At 42.9% G+C, this 23757-nt stretch overlaps 1 protein-coding gene across 5 annotated transcripts in view; it reads right to left on the bottom strand.

The window, feature by feature from the left end:
* The window catches only part of LOC101673611 (synuclein alpha interacting protein), a 162490-nt gene that overhangs the window by 37405 nt on the left and 101328 nt on the right, over window positions 1-23757 (bottom strand). For all 5 annotated transcript variants that reach the window (XM_004761356.3, XM_045081415.1, XM_045081412.1 and 2 more), the window contains one exon: window positions 1299-2167. In XM_004761356.3, the coding sequence (XP_004761413.2) occupies window positions 1299-2167 (869 nt within the window). The remainder of the gene's footprint in view (window positions 1-1298; window positions 2168-23757) is intronic.

The raw sequence follows: 23757 nt of genomic DNA, 5'->3' as shown, positions 1-23757 counted from the left end.
TGCTAAGTGCTGACAGCCAGACTGTGTTGTATCCTCTGTTGTAGGTTTGTTGAATGAAGGAACTACTTCTCTCCACCATCTGGTCTGCCTCAAATGACGGAGAACTGGCTTTGATCACAAGCTATCTGACAGCTGCCACAACTAGAGCTACCACGGGATTTCTTTCCAGACAATTGAACCCCAAACAAACTCCTGGGGCACCTGGAGGCTATACCTGGCCGTTAATGTTCTCGCCTCTAGTGAAGCTTACTTCCCTGTGTATGACATGGTTGAGAGGGACTGTTGGAAGAGTCGAGAGGTGTTGTCATCAGGGAAACATGAAAACGTGGAATGGGCAGAAGAAAAGAATGAACCAGAGAGAAAAAGAGAGGAAGAGCCAGGAGAAATGGAAAAAGCTATTTTCAGGAGAAAAAAAAAATCTTACTTTTTTGGGGGGGGGAAAGTGTTCAAGCCTATCAGCATATGACAACAGTCGGATTTGTGACAAGAGACCAGGCACATGGTACTTATCTCTGCACAGCTTTACCCTAAGTGGAATCACACTGCCAAGATGTGATGATTTTCTCGAGTGAGATTTTAATTAACATCATAGTATCAGCCCAGGCTTGCTACTGTTTGATCCAAGTCTGGAAGCCAGAAAAGAACAATGCAGGCAGATGGGGTGTGATTTCAGTTGAGCTTTCTCTGAGCCAGAGCAGAACAGACTTTTCTTACATCACATTAACTCTGTGACTCGAGTCTTTGGAAAAGCTTCTTCAGGCTCCCTGGACTCGCAGCACTGGAACTGAGTAAAAACTCCATGGAGGTCAGAGGGCAACTAAGCTCTAGGGGAAGCTTCTATCTGCAAATGCTTTCAAACTTCCTGGTCCAAGTCTTCTGAATAATGATCAGGATAAAACAGAAGACGCTCTGTCCATGTTATGTGGCAAGCCCACCATCAGCAAGGAACTGACGTCCCCACAAGTAACTGAGTGACAGCACGGGGACCCGTTCGAACACGGGAAAGAAGGACATTAAGATTCACGTGAAAGCAAGGGCTGAACTTTGTTTTGTTTTTGTTTAGATTATGGGTCCTATTTCTGTCAGATTCATGCACAGTTAAAGTGGAATAACATTCCTTCTCCAGCCGTTGGTTTCCCCCCTGTATTAATCTCCTACCTTTGCATTTTAAAATTCAGAAGGCACATCCCCTAACTCAAGCTATGAGTAAAGATGAAGCCAGAAAGGAACAAACGCTCACCAATGAAACCAAAGCCAATGAAACCAGTCTTCAGAAGATGGACTTAGATCACACTTACCAGGAGAGAGATCTGTCCTTCCTTAACAATGTTCAAGATGCTTTTCGCTTTTTTCAGATGCTCACTCCTTTCTTCTGGGCCCTGGGAGCTGGTCCAGTTCCCACTCCCGATGGGCTCTTCTAGTTTGGGCTCCGTGGCTGCGGACTGCAGATGGAAGGCCCTGAGCTGACAGTCTGGCACTGCCTTCTCGCGTTTTCGACCCGGAGCATCATTAAAGGTCTTGTTGAGGAAGTCCTTATTCTGGTTCTCGGGCTCGTAGGCGGAGCCACACTTCACCAGTGCAGTTGAGTTCTCAGACTCTTCAGCAGAGAGCTTTTGCTGGTCACGGGCGACGGACGACGTTTTTCTCAGCTGAGGGCTTTTCACAGGTGAAAGAACACAGAACGGGGTCGTGTTGGCTGGAGAACTCTCAGCACTGCCGGGAGAGCAGGCTTTGCCAGAAAGGCCATTGATGGTGGTGCACAAACCCAAAATTCTCTTCTCTGGAGTCACCTTGGTGTAAGAGGCAAGCTGTTGACTGGATTTAATGTAAGGCACATCCAGAATCTCATCCATGTCAAGGTCATAGTGCTCCAGTTCCCCCAGCAAGGTGCTGGGCTCGGTGCTCTTACTTTGGGGACCACTGTCTCCATCTCCAGGGCTGAGCTCTTCGGGTTGGGGACCTGGGTCGGAATCACCCCCTTTCTGGTACTCCACCTTCTGGTTCTTCTGGTCATCGCTTTCATTGTTCTCCAGAGTCTCTGGCTGGTGCTTTAGCGGGGAAACTCGCTTCACGGGACGGAACTTACTGTACACGTCGGCGATTCCCGTGGGTTTCTGTGTGTTTGTAATGAGGGCCGACACGCTGCAATTCCAGCCGGAGCTCGAAACTGTTTAGAAATACATACAAGAGGAGAGTATTACATTGAAATGCCAAAGGTATCTTGGCCATGAAGGCAGGCATAGTCCACTCACGTTACGTTCAAAGAAAGCCCCTGCCTGAGGGGACAACCTTGAGAGAACGTGTACGGTAAACCAAACAGTTCATGCTGACTTCTGGAAAACAGTGAGTGATAAAAGTTATGGCCTATTGGCTCAAAATTAATGAAAATACTAATCATGGAAAAAGCAGACTGCTGAAACAAACAAGCAAGCCAACCAATCAAGATTTTTAGACTCATTCCCTGGATGGGTATACCTCTTTGGAATGATTAGGATACTCTTCATGACCTTGGAAAACAGAAATGAGAGGTTGGATCCTCTGTGTTAAATGAACTTCCAAAGTAGTTTGGGGAGAGAAGGGATGTGCACACACACACACACACACTCACACACACATGCATACATACATATATGTATATCCCTAAAGTTTAAGAAGTCCCACATAGAAAAGGGGTAAATTACTTAATATTGGGCAAACTGAAACTGTGACCCATTGGATGACTGTCCCCCACAGATGGTTATCCCAGAGAACCACCATTCAGGGGCATTTCCCAGTGCTCTCTGGAAAATGACACAGCCACGTCATGTATTAACACTTCACAACAGAACATGCTGTGAGATTCAAGGGTGTCCTCCAATGTTGGCAAAGCTGGGAACAACCAGGAGGAGAAGGAGCTGCAAAGGGAGAGAAGGGAGGCCGAGATGGGCACGTTAATGAGCATTTTTCTTTCTTCTCATTTATCTGCAAAGCTTCGATTAAGATGGTCTGGTTTGCCTTTGAGAGAGCGTCTGGTAGACACAGAGTGTGTGTGAAACAATGCATCTGGAAGTTAAAGAGAACACCATCTCTCTGGGTTAGCCTAATGGAAGATAACCCTGTGCCTTCTGGCACAGGAACAATAGTCTCCTCCCTCATGATGATTCTGCTTCCTCTCTGGGACACTCCCTTGACTAGACCACTGACCCAGCTCCCTTGAAAACTTGGGAGACCTCTGATTTATAGCCTCCTCCCCTTACACTTACATTTACACCATCCCCCTTTTACAGTGGAGGGGAGGTTTTAGCACATGCCCTCCAACTAGGGGCCTCCCATCTCGTTCTCCTTTTTCTGGAACAACAACAGGTAGGAAGTATTTAATCCCAAAGCATGGTCTTGTGTCCATTCTTTGCTACTGGACACAACCAAAAAAGAAAGAGAGAGGTGGGGTGAATTCAGGCCTGTAACTTCTAGGACAGTCCCTGGCTACCACAGTTCTGGGGTGAAAGTGGCGTTAAAGTTATTAAAAGTTCCCCAAATTTAGATCACCGGTCAGTCTTGTTCCTATTGGGAAGTGTTCTAAAAGGATTCAGAGAAAGTTCTAGAAGCAAGCTAAGGAGGTGAAAGGAACTATTCTGAGCCAGAATACTATGTAACTGTGGGTGGATGGGGTCTTACCTCCAAACAGACCATAATTTGGCATGGGGTTTTCCAGAGGGTCTGCACTAAATGGTCTAGTTCCAAGACCGTTAAAATCTATGAAGAGGATCCTATAAGCTGTGGGGGGAGGCTTGGATTCTGTCCAGTAAGGAACAGGTATTAACAAGGAATGCTCCAAAATGGAAGAAAGGTATCTGGATGCTGCTGAGCTGCCGCTTCTCTTCCCTTTCACTGGCTCTGGTTCTAAGCTGTACATAGTACTTGGCGCAAATTAACAAATGCTAGTATTTGAATTTGAATCTCACTTTGTGCAACGCATTAAATCTCCTTGTAAATGCCCGAAGCGCATCATTCTGAGGGATTTACAGCTTAATATCACAGGGGACAAAAGTCCTGTTAATAAACTCAGAGGAGTGATAATCACCAATGAGAGCTGGGCTTTCTAAAGTTATTTATGAAATGTAAATATGCAAAGGCAAAAACTAATTCCAGTTGGTCCATTATAAATTTAAAAGGTTTCCTATCCTTTATAGGTCTATTTTTCCCCAAAAATGTGAAGCTATGAAAAATTGTCTGCCAGAAATTTCTGCCAAGCTTTCCTCTCTTCCTTTCAAGAACACATGGTTACTTATTTCAAACAGCAGAGAGATAGCGGATGTAAAGTTTATAATGTGTAAATATGCCTTTAATTTTATCCATCAGTTTTTCTGAAATGCTTAAAATACAGTGGCCAACATATGTGTGTGTGTTTATGTGTGTGTGTGTGTATTTATACACATATATACTCCTTGACATTTCAGAGATACATACTTATTATTAGGGATGGTATTTGCTAATATTTTGCCAATTACCTTGATTCCTTTGGAACTTCTTGAAAACGTGCATCTCAGGAGGTAATAAACAATTTTTAAAGTCACATAATTTAGTGGACCAATACAACGAGTGCATTGTACCAATCTATTTAGGTATTGTATAAGGTCGTGGGTTCAAAGGGCTACTCTTTTATGTTGGCTTTATTTACATGTGAAATTTTTTCCAAGTGATACAGGGAAATGGATACCATATGTTTCCCAGCTGTTTTGTACTGACAGGAGCCATTAAGAATGCTCTATGGAAATGAATTCTGTCTGAGTCTTATGAAAACACTTCTTTCCACAGATGGGTCTAGAGACTGAAGAAGGAGCATCAATGTTAGGCTTGTTGTCCTTCCTTTTCTTCAAACCTGATTCTTTTGTAAGCTCAGAGTGAAATCTACACTTTCTAGTCTGTGTCCTGTTGATCAGGAACAAAAAATTCCCAGTTACATGAAACTGATTGTTCAAGAGGGTCTGATGAGAATGTTCCAATTCGTTACTACATATACTCATCTGAGAAGGAAGGGCAAGTTTATGCTATACATAAGACAAAACTTGAGATTATTTCTCCTGAGCTGGGAAAATGAGCATTTTAACTACAACATAGGAAAAGGGGCTTCTAATGACTGACAAGGTTTTAATTTCCAATTTTATGAGGCTACCCCGAATTTCATTTATATTGTTGTTCTGCACCAACACCATCATCAATTTCTAAAAACACATGAAGACAAATTTCAGATTATGCTTACTAAGGAAGTTTTGAGATTAAGTTTTTTTCTGGAAATCATGAATAAAGGCCTCATATGTTAAGCTTTAAATCCCTGAAAATTTTATCCATTCTCTTATTAGATCTTTACAAGCTCTATGAGAACAGGGTCTGTGTCTAATTTATCTCTCTACCCCTAAAAGCACTCAGTAAATTGCTTTATAGAAAGAGGTTCTTAAAGAGTTTTTGGTTGTATGGATTCATTTCTAACATCTTATGAAAGTAAATATGTCTAGTATACCTTGAACTTGTCTACCTGCTTATGTTACAAATTTTCTGAAATGGTCATTAAGTAAATTCAAGTGTTTCTGAGGCCAATTGATAGGCCACTGGGGTCTCTTCCAGACTCGCTGGCATTGGGACTGTCTCTAAGTTCCAGCAGGGTGGTTTCCAGTGGCCTGCTTGCTGACCTTCCCCTCTCTGCTGTATCCTCAGTGAACATTTGATGTGAGCCTAGGATGGGTGCATATTTGTCACAGGCAGCACATTCCAAAGCAAGGAATCTTAACACTCTCATCCCTTATTTGCTCCCCCCCTCCTTGCCACTCACCAAGTACACATACTCTACTACTATCTCTTCTTTGTAAACGTGGCCTGGGTCATGTGACCACAGTCACATGAGACCACATGAGACCACAGTCTCCCAAACAATCCTGCTGGGGAGCATCACCGGCCCTTCTCTTTCCTTGACCTGCATCGCTCATTCCTTCCGGGCACCAACTCCTGCTGTGGCCAGATCACAGATTTTTCTCAAATCTGGTCCCTCTTTTTCATCCTGTTATGCTGACTGGACCATACGGGAATCCTTGCACATCCTCTACAAAGTTCTAGCTTACTTCTCTGGTCTCCTTTTCTAGTCCTGAATCATCACTCTCCATGAAGGTCTGATTTTGCCACTTCTTAGCTCTGAATCCTCAGGTAGCCCAGTACGGCCTATGACATGTCCCCCTGCGTAGCATGCATATCCCTGCAGTATCAAACATGGTACACAGGAACCATGCTGAACACTCTTGACTTAAAGAACCATGTGTTGTTCAACTCTCTTTCCTCCCCCTTATTCATTCGAGGAGTCTCAGTTTAGTGCTACAGTGAATTTAACTCCTCTCCCAAACCTACCATCTCCCTTTAAAATAATGAAACTATAAGCCTCAGGCTCAGAGACTTTGAAAAGCAAAGAGTTAACAGGAATGTTTTATTTTAATCACATTCGTTTTAATGGTGACCTTGAATTGACTGCAAGTGATCTTGGTTTTATTTATTTATTTATTTATTTAAGATTTTATTTACTTCAGAGAGAGAGCATGCACACAAGTGGGGTAAGGGGAAGAGGGAGAAGCAGACTCCCCATTGTGCAGGGAGTCCAACCTGGGGTCCAATCCCAGCACTCCAGGATCATGACCTGAGCCGAAGGCAGACGCTTAACTGACTGAACCACCCAGGCACCCGTGACATTGATTTTCTATTTACAATACTGGTGTTCTAGCTACTTGAAAACAGGTTATGTTTCAAAATAAGACATTCGAGGAAAATGTTAAACAAATAACAGTACAAGTAGTTTACAAGGAGAGCAAAAATAACATAAGGCAGCTTTGGATATAACACATATTGTGGAAATAATACTTAAATTACTAAGGTTTGGGAAACTGTCACTCAGGATAGTAACTAAATTCCTCAGCATAAGATGCGTATTTTTCGGAGGAGTCAAGATGGCAGAGAAGTAGCACGCTGAGATGACATCAGGTAGCAGGAGATCAGCTAGATAGCTTATCTAACCATTGTGAACACCTACAAATCCAATGGGTAACTAAAGAGAAGAAGAGCAACAATTCTAGAAACAGAAAACCAATCACTTTCTGAAAGGTAAGACCTGTGGAGAAGTGAATCCAAAGCGCCGGGAAGATAGACTGCAGGGGGAGGGGCCGGCTCCCGGCAAGCAGTGGAGCAACAGAGCACAAAATCAGGACTTTTAAAAGTCTGCTCCACGGAGGAACATTGCTCCAGAGGCTAAACTGGGGGGAAGCCCATGTGGGGTCACCCTAATCCCAGGTCCCGGGGGTCACAGAAGGACCGGGGGTGTCTGAGTGTCGCAGAGCTCACAGGTATTAGAGTGGGGAAGCCGGCTACAGCAACAAAGCCGAGGAGTGAGCTCTTAGCTCAGGGTTACCTTGAACTGGTCACAGGCTGGGTGAGTTCGGAGCGTGGCTGAAGGCCATGGAGGCGGAAGCGACCAGGCGCTTTTCTCCAAGTGCGAGCGATTGAGCGCTTTCCTCCAAGCGTGACCAGAGGTCAGGGAGACGGGGGCAGTTGGGCAATTTTCTCTGAGAGCGCACTGAGGAGTGGAACCCTGAGGTCTCGGCTCCTCCGGGCCAGAGATTGGGAGGCCTCCATCTTCATTCCTGTCCTCAGGAACTCTACGGAAAGTTCTCAGGGAGCAAAAGCTCCTGAAAGCAAACCCTAGCGGATTACTTAGCCCGGCCCCTGGTAAGGGTGGTGCTATTCTGCCTGGGGCAAAGACCCTTGAGAATCACTACAACAGGCCCCTCCCACAGAAGATCAACAAGAAACCCAGCCAAGACCAAGTTCACTCACCAAGGAGAACAGCGGAATTCCAGAGGAGGAGAAAGCAAATCTTATCGGGACAAAATGGCAAGGTGGAAAAACTCACCAGAAAAAAAAGAACAAGAGGCAGTACCGAAGGCTGGGGACCTAATAAATACAGACATTGGTAATAGGACAGATCTAGAGTTCAGAATGACGATTCTCAAGGTTCTAGCCAGGTTCCAAAAAGGCATGGAAGATATTAGAGAAACGCTCTCCGGAGAGATAAAAGCCCTTTCTGGAGAAATAAAAGAACTAAAATCTAACCAAGTTAAATAAAAAAAGCTATCAATGAGGTACAATAAAAAATGGAAGCTATTATTGCTAGGATAAATGAGGCAGAGGAAAGAATTAGTGACATAGAAGACCAAATGACCGAGAATAAAGAAGCTGAGCACAAGAGAGACAAACAAATACTGGACCACGAGGAGAGAATTCGAGAAATAAGTGACACCATAAGACGACACAACAATAGAATAATTGGGATTCCAGAAGAAGAAGAAGAGAGAGGGGAGCAGAAGGTATATTGTGGGGAATTATTGTAGAGAATTTCCCTAATATGGCAAAGGGAACAAACATCAAAATCCAGGAGATGCTAAGAATGCCCCTCAAAATCAATAAAAATAGGTCCACACTTCATCACCTGATAGTAAAACTTACAAGTCTTAGCGACAAAGAGAAAATTCTGAAAGCAGCCCGGGAAAAGAAGTCTGTAACATACAAGGGTAAAAACATTAGATTGGCAGTGAACCTATCCACAGAGACCTGTCAGGCCAGAAAGAACTGGCATGATATATTCATAGCACTAAACGAGAAAAACATGCAGCCAAGAATACTATATCCAGCTAGGCTATCATTGAAAATAGAAGGAGAGATAAAGAGCTTCCAGGACAAACAAAAACAAAGTATTTGCAAACACCAAACCTGCTCTACAGGAAATATTGAAAGGGGTCCTCTAAGCAAAGAAGGACCCTAAAAGTAGTAGATCAGAAAGAAACAGAGACAATATATAGTAACAGTCACCTTACAGGCAATACAATGGCACTAAATTCATATCTCTCAGCAGTTACCCTGAATGGAAATGGGCTAAATGCCACAATCAAAAGACACAGGGTATCAGAATGGATAAAAAAAACAAAACCCATCAATATGTTGCCTACAAGAAACTCATTTTAGACCCGAAGACACCTCCAGATTTAAAGTGAGGGGGTGGAAATCAATGTACCATGCTAATGGACATCAGAAGAAAGCAGTGGTGGCAATCCTTAAATCAGATCAATTATATTTTAAGCCAAAGACTATAATAAGAGATGAGGAAGGACACTATATCATACTCAAAGGGTCTGTCCAACAAGAAGACCTAACAATTTTAAATATCTATGCCCCTAACATGGAAGCAGCCAACTATATAATCCAATTAATAACAAAATCAAAGAAATACATCAACAATAATACAATAATAGTAGGGGACTTTAACACTCCCCTCACTGAAATGGACTGATCATCTAAGCAAAAGATCAATAAGGAAATAAAAGCCTTAAATGACACACTGGACCAGATGGACATCACAGATATATTCAGAACATTCCATACCAAAGCAATAGAATTTACATTCTTTTCTAGTGCACATGGAACATTCTCCAGAATAGACCTCATCCTGGGTCATAAATCAGGTCTCAACCAGTATCAAAAGATTGGGATCATTATTTTCAGACCACAATGCTCTGAGACTAGAACTCAATCACAAGAGGAAATTTGGAAAGAATCCAAATACATGGAGACTAAACAGCATCCTTCTAAAAAATGAATGTGTCAACCAGGAAATTAAAGAAGAATTGAAAAAATTCATGGAAACAAATGATAATGAAAACACAATGGTTCAAAATCTGTGGGACACAACAAAAGCAGTCCTGAGAGGAAAATATATAGTGGTACAAACCTTTCTCAAGAAACAAGAAAGGTCTCAAATACACAACCTAACCCTACATGTAAAGGAGCTGGAGAAAGAACAACAAAGAAAGACTAAACACAGAAGAAGAGAAATCATAAAGATCAGAGCAGAAATCAATGAAATAGAAACTAAAAAAACAATAAAACAAATCAATGAAACTAGGAGCTGGTTCTCTGAAAGAATTAATAAGATTGACAAACCCCTGGCCAGACTTATCAAAAAGAAGAGAGAAAGGACCCAAATAAATAAAATCATGAATGAAAAAGGAGAGATCACAACCAACACCAAAGAAATAAAAACAATTATAAGAACAGACTATGATCAACTCTACACCAATAAATTCGACAATCTGGAAGAAATGGATACACTTCCAGAGACATATAAACTACCACAACTGAACCAGGAAGAAATAGAAAACCTGAACAGACCCACAACCAGTAAGGAGATTGAAACAGTCATCAAAAATCTCTAAACAAACAAAAGCGCCAGACGGCTTCCCAGGGGAATTCTACCAATCATTTAAAGAAGAATTAATTCCTAGTCTCCTGAAACTGTTCCAAAAATAGAAATGGAAGGAAAACTTCCAAACTCATTGAATGAGGCCAGCATCACCTTGATCCCAAAACCAGACAAGGATCCCATCAAAAAAGAGAATTACAGACCAATATCCTTGATGAACACAGATGCGAAAATTCTGACCAAAATACTGGCCAATAGGATCCACAGTACATTAAAAGGATTACTCACAACGACCAAGTGGGATTTATTCCAGGGCTGCAAGGTTGGTTCAACATCCGCAAATCAATCAATGTGGTACAATACATTAATAAAAGAAAGAAGAACCATATGATACTCTCAGTAGATGCTAAAAAAGCATTTGACAAAGTACGGCATCCCTTCCTGATTAAAACTCTTCAAAGTGTAAAGATAGAGGGCACATACCTCAATATGATCAAAGCCATCTATGAAAAAACCCCTGAAAATATCATTCTCAATGGAGAAAAACTGAAAGCTTTTCCGCTAAGGTCAGGAACATGGCAAGGATGTCCGTTATCACCACTGCTGTTCAACATAGTACTAGAAGTCCTAGCCTCAGCAATTAGACATCAAATAGAAATTAAAGGCATCCAAATCGGCAAAGAAGAAGTCAAACTATCACTCTTTGCATATGATATGATACTATATGTGGAAAACCCAAAAGGCTCCACTCCAAAACTGCTAGAACTTGTACAGGAATTCAGTAAAGTGTCAGGATATAAAGTCAATGCACAGAAATCAGTTGCATTTCTCTATACTAACAATAAGACAGAAGAAGAAGAAATTAAGGAGTCAATCCCATTTACAATTGCACCCCAAACCATAAGATACCTAAGAATACACCTAACCAAAGAGGCTAAAAATCTATACTCAGAAAACTATAAAGTACTCATGAAAGAAATTGAGGAAGACACAAAGAAATGGAAAAATGTTCCATGCTCATGAATTGGAAGAACAAATATTGTGAAAATGTCTATTCTACCTAAAGCAATCTACACATTTAATGAAATACCTATCAAAATCCCATCCAATTTTTTCAAAGAAATAGAACAAACAATCCTAAAATTTATCTGGAACCAGAAAAGACCTTGAATAGCCAAAAGAATACTGAAAAAGAAAGCCAAAGTTGGTGGCATCACAATTCCAGACTTCAAGCTCTATTAAAAAGCTGTCATCAAGACAGTATGGTACTGGCACAAAAACAGACACATAGATCAATGGAACAGAATAGAGAGCCCAGAAATAGACCCTCAACTCTATGGTCAACTAACCTTCGACAAAGCAGGAAGGAATGTCCAATGGAAAAAAGACAGCCTCTTCAACAAATGGTGCTGGGATAATTGGACAGTGACATGCAGAAAAATGAAATTAGACTATTTCCTTACACCACACACAAAAATAGACTCAAAATGGACGAAGGACCTCAATGTGAGAAAGGAATCCATCAAAATCCTTGAGGAAAACACAGGCAGCAACCTTTTTGACCTCAACGGCAGCAACTTCTTCCTAGGAACATCGCCAAAGACAACAGAAGCAAGGGCAAAAATGAACTATTGGGATTTCATCAAGATCAAAAGCTTTTGCACAGCAAAGGAAACAGTTAACAAAACCAAAAGACAACTGACAGAATGGGAGAAGATATTTGCAAGCGACATATAAGATAAAGGGTTAGTATCCAAAATCTATAAAGAGCTTATGAAACTCAACACCCAAAGAACAAATAATCCAATCAAGAAATGGGCAGAGGACATGAACAGACATTTGGGCAAAGAAGACATCCAGATGGCCAACAGACACATGAAAAAATGCTCCATATCAGTCAGCATCAGGGAAATACAAATCAAGACCACAATGAGATACCACCTCACACCAGTCAGAATGGCTAAAATTAACAAGTCAGGAAATGACAGATGCTGGTGAGGAGGGGGAGAAAGGGGAACCCTCCTACACCGTTTGTGGTTCAACCACTCTGGAAAACAACATGGAGGTTCCTCAGAAAGTTGAAAATAGAGCTACCCTATGACCCAGCGATTGCACTACTGGGTATATATCCTAAAGATACAAACGTGGTGCTCTGAAGGGGCATGTGCACCCGAATGTTTATAGCAGCAATGTCCACAACAGCCAAACTATGGAAAGAACCTAGATGTCCATCAACAGATGAATGGATAAAGAAGATGTGGTATATGTACACAATGGAATACTATGCAGCCATCAAAAGGAATGAAATCTTGCCATTTGCAACGAAGTGGATGGAACTAGAGGGTATCATGCTTAACGAAATAAGTCAATTGGAGAGACAAGTATCATATGATCTCCCTGAAATGAGGAAGTGGAGATGCAATTGGGGGGGGGGGTTGGGGGGTAGGAAAAGAAGAAATGAAAGAAGGTGGGATTGGGAGGGAGACAAACCATAAAAGACTCAATCTCAAAAAACAGATGAGGGTTGCTGCGGGGAGGTGGTACGAGAGAGGGTGGTGGGGATATGGACATTGGGGAGGGTATGTGCTATGATGAGTGCTGTGCAATGTGTAAACCTGGCCATTCACAGACCTATACCCCTGGGGATAAAAATACATTATATGTTTATTTAAAAAAATAAATTAATTAATAAAAAAAGATGCAGATTTTTCTTTTTACAGGCATACCTCAGAGATCTTGCAGGTTCAATTCCAAACCGCTGTGATAAGGGGAAAATCTCAATAAAGCAAGTCAAATGAATCTTCTGACATCCCAGGGTGTATAAAAGTTATGTCCATGTTATTAAGTGTGTAACTGCATCAGATCCAAAAAAACAACATACATACCTTAGCTAAAAATATTGTATTACTGAAAAATACTAACCATCATCTGACCTTTTAGCAAGTCATCTTTTGGCCGATGGAGGGTCTTGCCTTAATGCAGATGGTTGCTGACCCATCACGGTGGTGGGTGCTGGGGTGGCCTTGGCAATTTCTTAAAGTAATACAACGATGACATTAGCTATATCAATAGATTCACTAACAATTCCTTGGTAGCATGTGATGTTGTTTGATAGCATTTACCCAACAGTTGAATTTCTTTCAAGTTTGGACACAGTCCTCTCAAACCCTGCCACTGTTGCAGCAATCAAGTTTATGTCCTGTTCTAAATCCTCTGTTGTCCTTTCATCAATCTTCACAGCACCTTCCTCAGGAGTAGATTCATCTTTGCACATCCATAAGAAGCCACTTATCATCCATTCAAGTTTTATCATGAGATGGCAGCAATTCAATCGCATCTTCAGGCTCTACTTCTAAGTCTAGTTCTCTTCTATTTCCACCACATCTGTAATGACTTCCTCCACTGAAGTCTTGAACCCTTCAAGCTCATCCATGAGAAGTGGAATCAACCTCTTCCAAACTTCTGTGAATGTTGGTATTTGTACCTCTTCTCATGAATTATAGATATGCTTTATTTATCTAGAATGTGACTCCTTTCCACAAGGTTTTCAACTTACTTCGCCGAGAACCATCAGAGCAATCACTATCCATGGCAGCTCTAGCCTTCCAAAATGTGTTTCTTTAACAATAAGACTTGAAAGTCAATATGACTCCTTGATCCATGGGTTGCCGAATGAATGTTGTGTTAGCAAGCATGAAAACAACATTGTCATTGTCCATCTCCACCAAAGCTCTTGGGTGACCAGGTATATGGTCAATGAGCAGTGATACTTTGAAAGAAAAAAATTTTTTTCCCTGACTGGTAGAACTTAACTTAAAATATTCAGTAAACCATGTTGTAAACAGATGTGCTGTCCTGTGGGTTTTGTTGTTGCATTCTTAGGGCACAGGCAGAGAACATTTAGCAAAATTCTTAAGGGCCCTAGGATCTTCAGAATGGCAAATGAGCACTGGTTTCAACTTAAAGTTTCGAGCTACATGAGCTCTTAACAGGAGAGTCACCTGTCCCTTGAAGCCAGAACCTGATTTCTTCTCCCTAGCTATAAAAGTCCAAGACAGCACCTTCTTCTGACAGAGGGCTGTTTCATCTACACTGAAAATCTGTTGTCTGGTGGAGCCACCTTCATGAATGGTCTTAGCTAGATCTTCTGGAGAACTTGCTGTAGCTTCTACATCAGCATAAGCTGCTTCCCCCTTCCCCACTTTCTGTTAACAAAAACAGCTTCTTTCCTTAAGTTTCAAAAACCAACATCTACTAGCTTCCAACTTTTCTTCTGCAACTTCCTCACCTCTCTCGCCTCCACAGAATTGAAGAAAGTTAAGAGCCTGCTCTCCATGAGGCTTTGGCTCAAGGCAACGTTGTGGCTGCTTTGATCTTCTAATGGGACTACTAAACTAAGACTCTCTCCATATCAGCAGTAAGGCTGTTGTGCTTTCTTATCATTTGTGTGTTCACTGGAGCAGCGCTTTTAATTTCCTTTAAAAATTTTTCTTTTGCCTTCACAACCTGACTGTTGGGTGCAAGAGACCTAGCTTTCAGCCTGTCCTAGCTTTGAATCATGCCTTTCTCGCTAAATGTAATCCTTTCTAGCTTTTAACCTGAAGTAGAGATGTGCAACTCTTCTTTCACTTGAAGCCTGCGAGGTCCTTATAGAATCACTGACTGGCCTAATTTCAATACTGGGGAGACTCAGGGAACAGAGAGGCCCGAGAAGAGGGAGATGGGAAAACGGCTGGTGGTGGAGTAGTCAGTACGCACACAGCCTTTATCGATTAAATTTGCCATCTGATATGGGTGTGGTTCATGAGCTCCAAAACAATTAAAAGAGTAGCAGCAAAGATCATGGGTCATCAATCAACCTCACGCACATAGTAAGAATGAAAAAAATTTAAAAATTGTGAGAATGACCAAAATGAGACAGAGACATGAAGTGAGCAAATGCTCTTGGGAAAATGGCGCAGAGAGACTTGTTTGACCGCATTGCCACAAACCTTCAATTTGTAAAAAAGAAAATAAATCAATAAAAATGCAATATTTGAAAGGCATGAGGAAAATGAGGCGCAATAAGACGAGGTATGCCTGTGTTTATTTTCTAATTTATCTTCTCATTGAAGCACCCATCATCCCACATTACTAATTTCTCCCTGCACCCTCCATTGCTAAACTCCCCATTTCTAGACACACCACGTTCTTCCTTCAACACTCCTGCCTTTGGGCAAGATGCCCGTCTTCCAACAATGCCCTGACTGCTTTCTCTGCCCGAGATGAGGCTCATCTGAGGAGATTCCCCTCGGGGTGACTGACTCTCCCAGGAAACCCTTACTCCCTGCTTCTCAGTGCCCTGAGATATACTTGCCCATACCAAGAGTTAGATATTTATGAAGCTCTTTTGCAACTCTTCACACCAGCATCTGTCTCACCGTCTATCTTGAGAGTTCCTCTAAGGCAAAGACTGCTCATGAACCTCCTTATGTTTCCAATCAGCCATCTGTCTGGCCTAGCTAGCATCTCACAGATACGGGGGGCCCAGTGGCTTATCTTCTAATGAATGAATGAATAAAGGGGGGAGGGTGGAAGGAAAGGAAGAAAAGAATACTCTAAAGATGCAAAGTACAGTCCACATTGTTAACGAGTCACCCTTGCCACATTAGGGGCACATCGTGTTGAACATTTCAAAGGCAGAGTTAGCAACGTATTGAAGACAGTCAGACATTTCGAAGATGTGCTGCATATGGAAATATTTTCATATGTTTCCTACAATAGGTTCCAGGCCTTGATTTCTTCATGTGTAAAATAAAAGGGTTAGACTATATGATTGCTAAGACCTGATCCATCTCTAAATTTCTATGACTATATGGAATGTCTACAAATAACAGGGCTCTTTCTTCTAAGTGACTCACTATGAAACACTATAATTCTTCTGGATCCATGTCTTTCAACAGATCCTTACAAATTTATAATTATGAGGCTAAGCTGATTGCTGACACAGAACAACTCGTTGGCTCTTGGGACTGATAAATTAGTATTTTCTTAGGAAGATAATGTACAGTTTGCTATTCCATCGGTGGATCCAATTTTCGAGAATGAACGTCAATGCTGGCTCCCCAGATGCCTATTTATTTTACTTCTAAATATGGAGTTATGTGTCCCTATTAGAAAATTAGCTTTAGACATCAAGAAAAGAAAGAAAAGGGGTATGTCTTTAGGATAAAATAATGTTTCCCTACATTTTACTGTCAAAGTTAAATGAATTCTATTTTCCAAGAGAAACAAAAGGGTCAGTTTTACTTGTAATTGCCTCAAAATGTACATTAACCACACACGCCACATCTATAGTTGCCAAAGTCTAGGCACCTTCAAGGATATACCTGTTAAGTTCTCCAACATTCCATTTGCTTCTATTTTTACACCGAAGAGAAGGACATTATGAAAGACTGGGAGTCGGGGCACCTGGGTGGCTCAGTAAGTTAAAGCCTCTGCCTTCGGCTCAGGTCATGATCCCAGGGTCCTGGGATTGAGCCCCACATCGGGCTCCCTGCTCAGCAGGGAGCCTGCTTCCTCCTCTCTCTCTCTCTCTCTCTGCCTGCCTCTCTGCCTACTTGTAATCTCTATCTGTCAAATAAATTAATATAATTAAAAAAAAAAAAGACTGGGAGCATCAGCAGTAGTCATGAGTTTCCTTAAACCACTGTAAACTTAAATCTGCAGTGGGCTCACTTCTTGCAAATACCTCAGGCTCTGGAAGGAATGGTGACAGGTGACTCATACCACCTCATGACTATAGGAAGAAGAGTGTGGATGACCTGCTGGGCACTCTTCTGGTCCAACCTGGGAGACTAGACTGTAACCTGATCCAAAACAAAGGGTTGTGTTAACTCTGGATTTGGAGAATTGTGTAGGACCATGATGTTTCTTCTGTGTGAAGAAAGCCTGTTTCTGGAACTTTCCCACGTTACTGCTGGTTCCTCTCTTTCACTGATGCCATGAACACTTTATTGGGGGTATTATAAGTCTGAAGGGGGAAAACAGAGCTCTTTCTTTCTCATTATAAAAATAGCAACCAATGATCTATTCACATTAAGACATTAAATTCTATTGGGAAGGAAATGCTGGTTTGGTTCTCAAGTTCTAACTTTAAGTGGTTGTTGGTATCAAGCAGCTGCTGAAAGTGTCAGATTCATGTTTCATTACTTCCAGCTCTGCCCAAAAATGTCCAGACTTGCTCATCTTTGCGCCCTATCCGTACCCATTTCTTTGTTCTGTGAAAACTCCAAATCATCCTCAAGCCCTTACACCACACTAGACAGAAAAGATACTTCACCAAAGAGGCACATTCTCTCATGAAATCAGACTCAATATTTTGACAACTTTAAACCTCTGAGCTTCGAAAGCACAGTTTACGCAGAAGAGCAGTTGATGGGTCTGAAGAAAGTCCATGGTTTCAGTCATTCTGTCATCTAAAAAGTATTGCTGACCTTCATTTTGCCATTAACCAAGCCCCTTGAGTGCATTAAGCCTTGTATTCACTCCAGGCCCCGGTTCCAGGCCCCTGTTCCAGGCTCCTTCTTTTCTTTCTCTCCCTGCTGTGCTGAACTGTAGGGAGAGACACATAGGATGAGGGACTGAGAAGAGGCTCATCAAACTAAGCATTGAAACAGGGGACAGCTTGCTCTGGGCGCTATCTGCGAAGTGTTAAGGAAGCTCCGTGTGCCTTCTGGAAAGTGCAGACACACACTTACCAGTTGTAACTGAAGGTGGCGATGTTTTACAGGGTTGATCTACAGCCAAGGACAAAGAACACCAAGTTATTGGTCTTCCAGAAGGGAGAGAAGGGGAGGGGATGGAGGACGTTTGGAGGTGGGAAAATCCCTCCTCTCTAGCCTCTACTTCACATCTCTCTATTCTCCATCTCCAACCGCTGACTCCCCCAGTGCCCGAGGATTTAACTTCTAAATACAGAGCTAGGTATTTCCATTAGAAATAGAGCTTCAGACCCAAGAAAAAGAAAGAGAAGAGGGGTTATGTCTTCAGGGTAGGAGCACAGTGTTCTCTCCTGTTTTCTGGCTAAAAGTGAAATGAATTCTGTTTTCCATGAGAAGCAAAGTGGTAAGTCTGTGAAACATGGTCTCCTTTTTGAGAGGAAAGCAGTGTAAGGTCTGAACGGGAGGAGAAAAGAGGAGTAAGGCTTAAAGCTGGCTGTAGCTTTCTCTTCTCTTGACAGCCCTCCTGGGGTCTGTACACAAGAGCTCCCACCTGGACCCCAGGTTTTAGTTAGGAGGTCTCTGAGAGAAAGAGAAGGTACAGTCAAACAAATGCAGAGTGCAGTCAGAGGCTTTTCCTGGGGTAAATGAGTGGCAGAGTTCCTTTCTTCAGTCTCCTGAGGCAGCTTGGTATACACTTCACAAGCACTACTATAAACAATGAAAAAAAAAAACAACCCTCCGTGTATTTTACGAATTTCTCAAAAATGATATTCTTTAATTGGAATGTTCCTAAAATTTCCTCCATCTAGCATTTTTTTTATTATGTTATGTTAGTCACCATACAGTACATCATTAGTTTTTGATGCAGTGCTCCGTGATTCATTGCTTGTGTGTAATATTTTGAAATTGCTAATACCATGTATTTGTGTAAGGCTTTCTAAGTTTCTGAGTACAAGGCCAAGGGTTCGGTTTCGTTAGAGGTTTAGGCAACAACTCTGCAGGATGGATGAAGTTCTTCCTTATTCTCACTTGAAATAAATGAGAACTCTGGGAAGTTTAAGTATCATGTCGCAAATCGCAAAGCGTGCCTGCGGACTCTTCCACCAACACCAAGGTTCCCTAACTCCAGCCTTCTTTCCAAAACAGGGCATAATGGCCTTATCAAAACTACAATTATTCCTTAAACACGCAGTTAATATTTTCTTTTTAAGATTTTATTCATTTGAGAGAGAGAGAGAAAGTGTGCAAGCACAAGTGGGGGAGGGGAGAGGGAGAGTCTGACTCCCCGCTGAGCAGGGAAGCCGATGTGGGGTTTGATCCCAGAGCCCCGGGATCATGACCTGAGGCGAAGGCAGATGCTTTCCAACTGAGTCACCTATATTTTCTCTATTTGGGTCACATATAGGTAATGGAATCTAAGAAACCAGTGGTAAAACCTGATTGAGCTCATTTCCGATTCCTGAGGCCCTAAATCCCAAAGCCTGCTCCCTGCCTTGGTTTTGGTAAGCACTTAACTGAGAAGCTTCTGAATGGGAGCAGAGTTAGGAAAACGGTATTCCTTAACAATTTTTCTTAGAAACAGTAGAGTGGAAGAATTTGCCTACGTTGTTTATTGTTAATGGCATTAGCCTAAATTTAGGGTCACTGAGAATTTGTTCTTTCAGGTGCCAATTCTTTCAATGGTGAAATGTGGCAATCTCGCATGTAAGCAAGATAAGAATATAACAAAGCTTGTTCAGAGGCGCTGAATTAACAGAATGCCAAAATACTCTTATATAGTCCATTTATTCAACACCTATTAGCATACGGTTCTGGGGGTGCAGAGGGGAATGAAATAGACATAATCCCTGTCCTCATGAGGGAACCAGATAGTAAAGCAAGCATACAGATGAATGAGGAATCACAAAATGTAGAGCACTTTGCAGGGTCCTAGAAGAGAGCAGCTGAGAAGTCTCATCATGGAAGTGACATTTAAGCTAGATCAGGGAAGGAGAAGCCAACTACGTGAAGATCTGAGGGAAAACACAAGAGATGAGATCATTTTGTGGAGATCTGGGTAGAAGGAAGCACACTTTTGAATGCCTATAGCAGAAAAAAGTCTGGCAGATTCTATAGTTCTTACCTCTAGAGCACAGTGAGCCAGAGAGGAAGCTGTCAAAGATGTGGCTGGGGAAAGTTGTCACAGGCCAACTCATTTGGGGGTTTCCTGGCCACAAGGAAGAATGTTAACAGAAATGGGGTGTCTGGGGGAATTTCACACAGAAGTGAAAGGATCCACTTAGCATTTTAAAATATACCCTTCTGGCCACTCTGTGGGAAACAGGGTGTGCGAGGGTTGGTGGTGAAGAAATGGGTGGGACTGGTTCATGCCATTAACCCCAATGAAACATACAGGTGGCCGGTCCTAGCCAGTGGCTGAGAAGACGGAGAAAAGAGGGCAGATGGGCATATATTTTGAGCACAGAGCACTCAGGAGCTGGTGATAGGCTGAAGGGGAATGTGAGGGAGAGGGACTGCGGTCGCGGAGTGCGTGTATCAGTAAACTGAATGCCCAGGACTGAGGGGGCGTCGAAGGAGGAACAAGTCGGGGAACGGGATTCAGGGATCCTCTTTAGAATTCCATGAGACATCCGACATAAACACGCAGCTGGCACGTAAGGAGGTGACTAGAAGCCCAGACAAGCAGCAGCAGCAGCGTGTAAGTGACGCGTGTCACTTACAGCGTGTAAGGCCGGACAGTGCAGCCGCGCCCCACCCACAGAGACTCGGAGACCAAGAAGAGAGAGGGCCCTATTGAATCCAGAAGCCCCACTTGGGTATTTAAAGTCCAAGTAAAGGAGGAGCAGGACTCGCAAAGGACATAAGGCGATGTCAGAGCGTTGGGAGAAAAATGAGGAGATAGGTGGTATCACAAAGCCGAGAGAGGGGAATGCTTCCAGAAAGGAGTGGCCAGAGTCTCAAATGATGCAAGGGAGCCGAGAGAGAGGAGAGTCTCTGTGTCGGCAGATGTGGCACCTCGGAAGTTGTGGCCCTCGTTAGGGAGGTGGAAGGTCATTTGGAGCTACTTCAAGTGAAGGAGGGGGAGGGCAGTGATGGGGGTTCCCCTACCTCTTTATAGCGGGTTGGCTGTATTGGAAGGGGGTCGAGGGGGTGGGGAAAGGAAGGAACAGGGAACAAGGATGGGAGTCACCAGAGGAGGTACAGTTTGATTGCTTTTGTTTGTTTGTTTGTTTGTTTTTTGAGAGAGTGAGGGCACCTGGGTGGTTCAGTGGGTTAAAGCCTCTGCCTTTGGCTCAGGTCGTGGTCCCAGGGTCCTGGGACCAAGCCCTGCATCAGGCTCTCTGTTCGGCGGGGAGCCTGCTTCCTCCTCTCTCTCTCTCTGCCTGCCTCTCTGCCTGCTTGTGATCTCTGTTAAATAAATAAATGAAATCTTTAAAAAAAAAAGAGAGAGAGAGTGAATCAACACAGGGAGGGGTGGAAGGTTGGGCGGGAGGGGCAGAGGGAGAGGGAGGGAAAGAATCTTAAGCCGGCTCCACACTCCGTGCAGAGCCCTATGTGGGGTTTGAACTCATGACCCTGAGATCACGACCAGAGCTGAAATCAAGAGTCTGATGCTTCACTGAGCCACCCCGGCTCTCCCTGTTTGTTTGCTTTTTAAGACAAGAGATGATCAGAGAGTGCTTGTTTGATGAGGGTAATGACCCCATAGAGAGAAAGATACCGATGGTATAAAAGAGGAAACCTGAAGGATCAAGGTATCATATCAAATGAAAAGAAGGAAACAATCGGCTGGCTCATATCTCAGTTATGATAAATTATGATACAAAAGCCAAAAGAGGGAGGCATTCTTTTGCCTTTTCACACCTTCATTTGCCCGTCCATCCCTCAGATCTATACAAGGCTCCAGCGTCAGGGGCCGGGGATTCCATAATAAACAAGAGGTTACACTTAGTCTACTAGAGAAAACTGGTATCGAGCTAACATCATATTGCTAATAATTCTTTGAAACACAGACATTAATAGTTAATAATTCTTTAAAACACAGAGCTAGGAAATCATAAAAGCTGGGAGAACAGTGCTAAATTCATCTAGGCTCAAACTGTCCCCAGTGGGAGCCACTAGACACCTGTGGCTGTTAAGCAGTTAAAATGTGGCTGGCTGGTGGTCCACGTTCAAATAACAGTTTTGATGTGTTGGGTTAAATTAAGGATATTAAATTAATCTCACTCGTTCATAGTTTTAAAATGTGGTTCTTAGGTGGAAAAAAACTCAATTAGGTCAGTGGCTCGCATTATATTTCTGTTGGAACATGGGGGGTCTAGGGAGTCTGATAAAGGGGCCTGAGGAGGTAAAGTGAGAGGTGGAAGAAGGGAATGTCATGGGAAAAACACAGCACACTGGAAGACCTGAAGAAGGTTCACTGATGCGGCAGGCAGACAGTGGGAGGAGAGGGGCATGTGAAGAAGCTTGCTGAACCAGGGGATCATCACGTAGGGCCCCGAAGACCACAGGAAAGAGTTTCCCATTGTATGTCTTGAGAACCACCCTGGGGAACTACTGCTTGGTTTTGAGCGCGGAGCAACACTCCTCATGGACACCAGATGAGCACCAGGGTGTCCCAAGTCAGTGCTCCTCAATCTTGAATATGCACCGTTCACTTGGAGAGCTTATTACAGAATGCAGATTCTGCTCCGAAAGGTCCGAGAGTCTGTCTTCCCGACAAGCTGCCAGGTGCTGGTGATGGTGCTAGCTCTGGCCCTGAGACACACTGTAAGGTGCTTCCCGAAGGGTCTGGACTTTTGTAGTTGACTCTTGACACTTTCCGAGGATCTTTGAACTATGAGATTCTAGAATTGTTTCTCTTTTATTCCTTTTTCTTTTTTCTTTTCTTTTCTCTTTTCTTTTCTTGGGTTTTATTTATTTGATAGAGAGAGCCCAAGTAGGCAGAGCAGCAGGCAGAAGGAAAGGGAGAAGCAGGCTCTCCACTGAGCAGGAAGCCCAAGGCAGGACTTGATCCCTGGACTCTGGGATCATGACCTGAGCTGAAGGATCATGACCTGAGGATCATGACCTGAGCTGAAGGCAGAGGCTTAACCGATGGAACCACCCAGACACCCCTAGAATTTTTCTATGACTTAAGTTTCTTTTAGGACTTTTATTTTTTTTTAAGGGAAGAGTTAGGGCAAAGGAGGTATGTGGATAAAGAGGGCTCATTTCTTTTTAAGATTTTATTTGTCAGAGAGAGAAATTGTGTGCAAGCAGGGGGAGCAGAAGACTCCCCACTGAACAGTGCAGGGCTCAATCCCAGGACTGTGATCATGACCAGAGCCGAAGGCAGAAGCTTAAACAACTGAGCCATCCGTGCATCCAAAGAGGGTTCATTTTTAATGGGAAGATGGGAGTGCATTTAATTTTGGGAGACGGAGGAAAAAGGATAGATTTCCAGCAAGAAGTGGGATGCTCTCAGAGATGCTATGGAGCTCCGAAACGAGTATCACCGGCCCCCCACCCTTAACACACACACGCACTCTTGCCTTGGATTGGGAAGATGAGAGTGGGAAACCACTCTCCCTTATGACAGGAATGAACTCTGGAGTCCACGCAAGGTACAAGGCACTTTGGTTCTGTATCACTTCTTCCCTGTTCCTTAGCTTCAAGTCTTTGCCTTCCTGCCTTAATGATTATCTTGTATCTCCCTGCTTCAGAATTTTTATACTTCTTTCCTGCAGAGACTCTTGAAGTCACTTCTACCAAGATTTCTGTATCAATTTTGAGGGTGCAAAACAGGTT

Source organism: Mustela putorius, unplaced genomic scaffold (genome assembly GCF_011764305.1).
Source record: "Mustela putorius furo isolate JIRA1106 unplaced genomic scaffold, ASM1176430v1.1 tig00000561_pilon_pilon_pilon, whole genome shotgun sequence".
In the NCBI taxonomy this organism is placed as follows: domain Eukaryota; kingdom Metazoa; phylum Chordata; class Mammalia; order Carnivora; family Mustelidae; genus Mustela; species Mustela putorius.
This window is presented reverse-complemented; position numbering and strand designations above follow the sequence as displayed.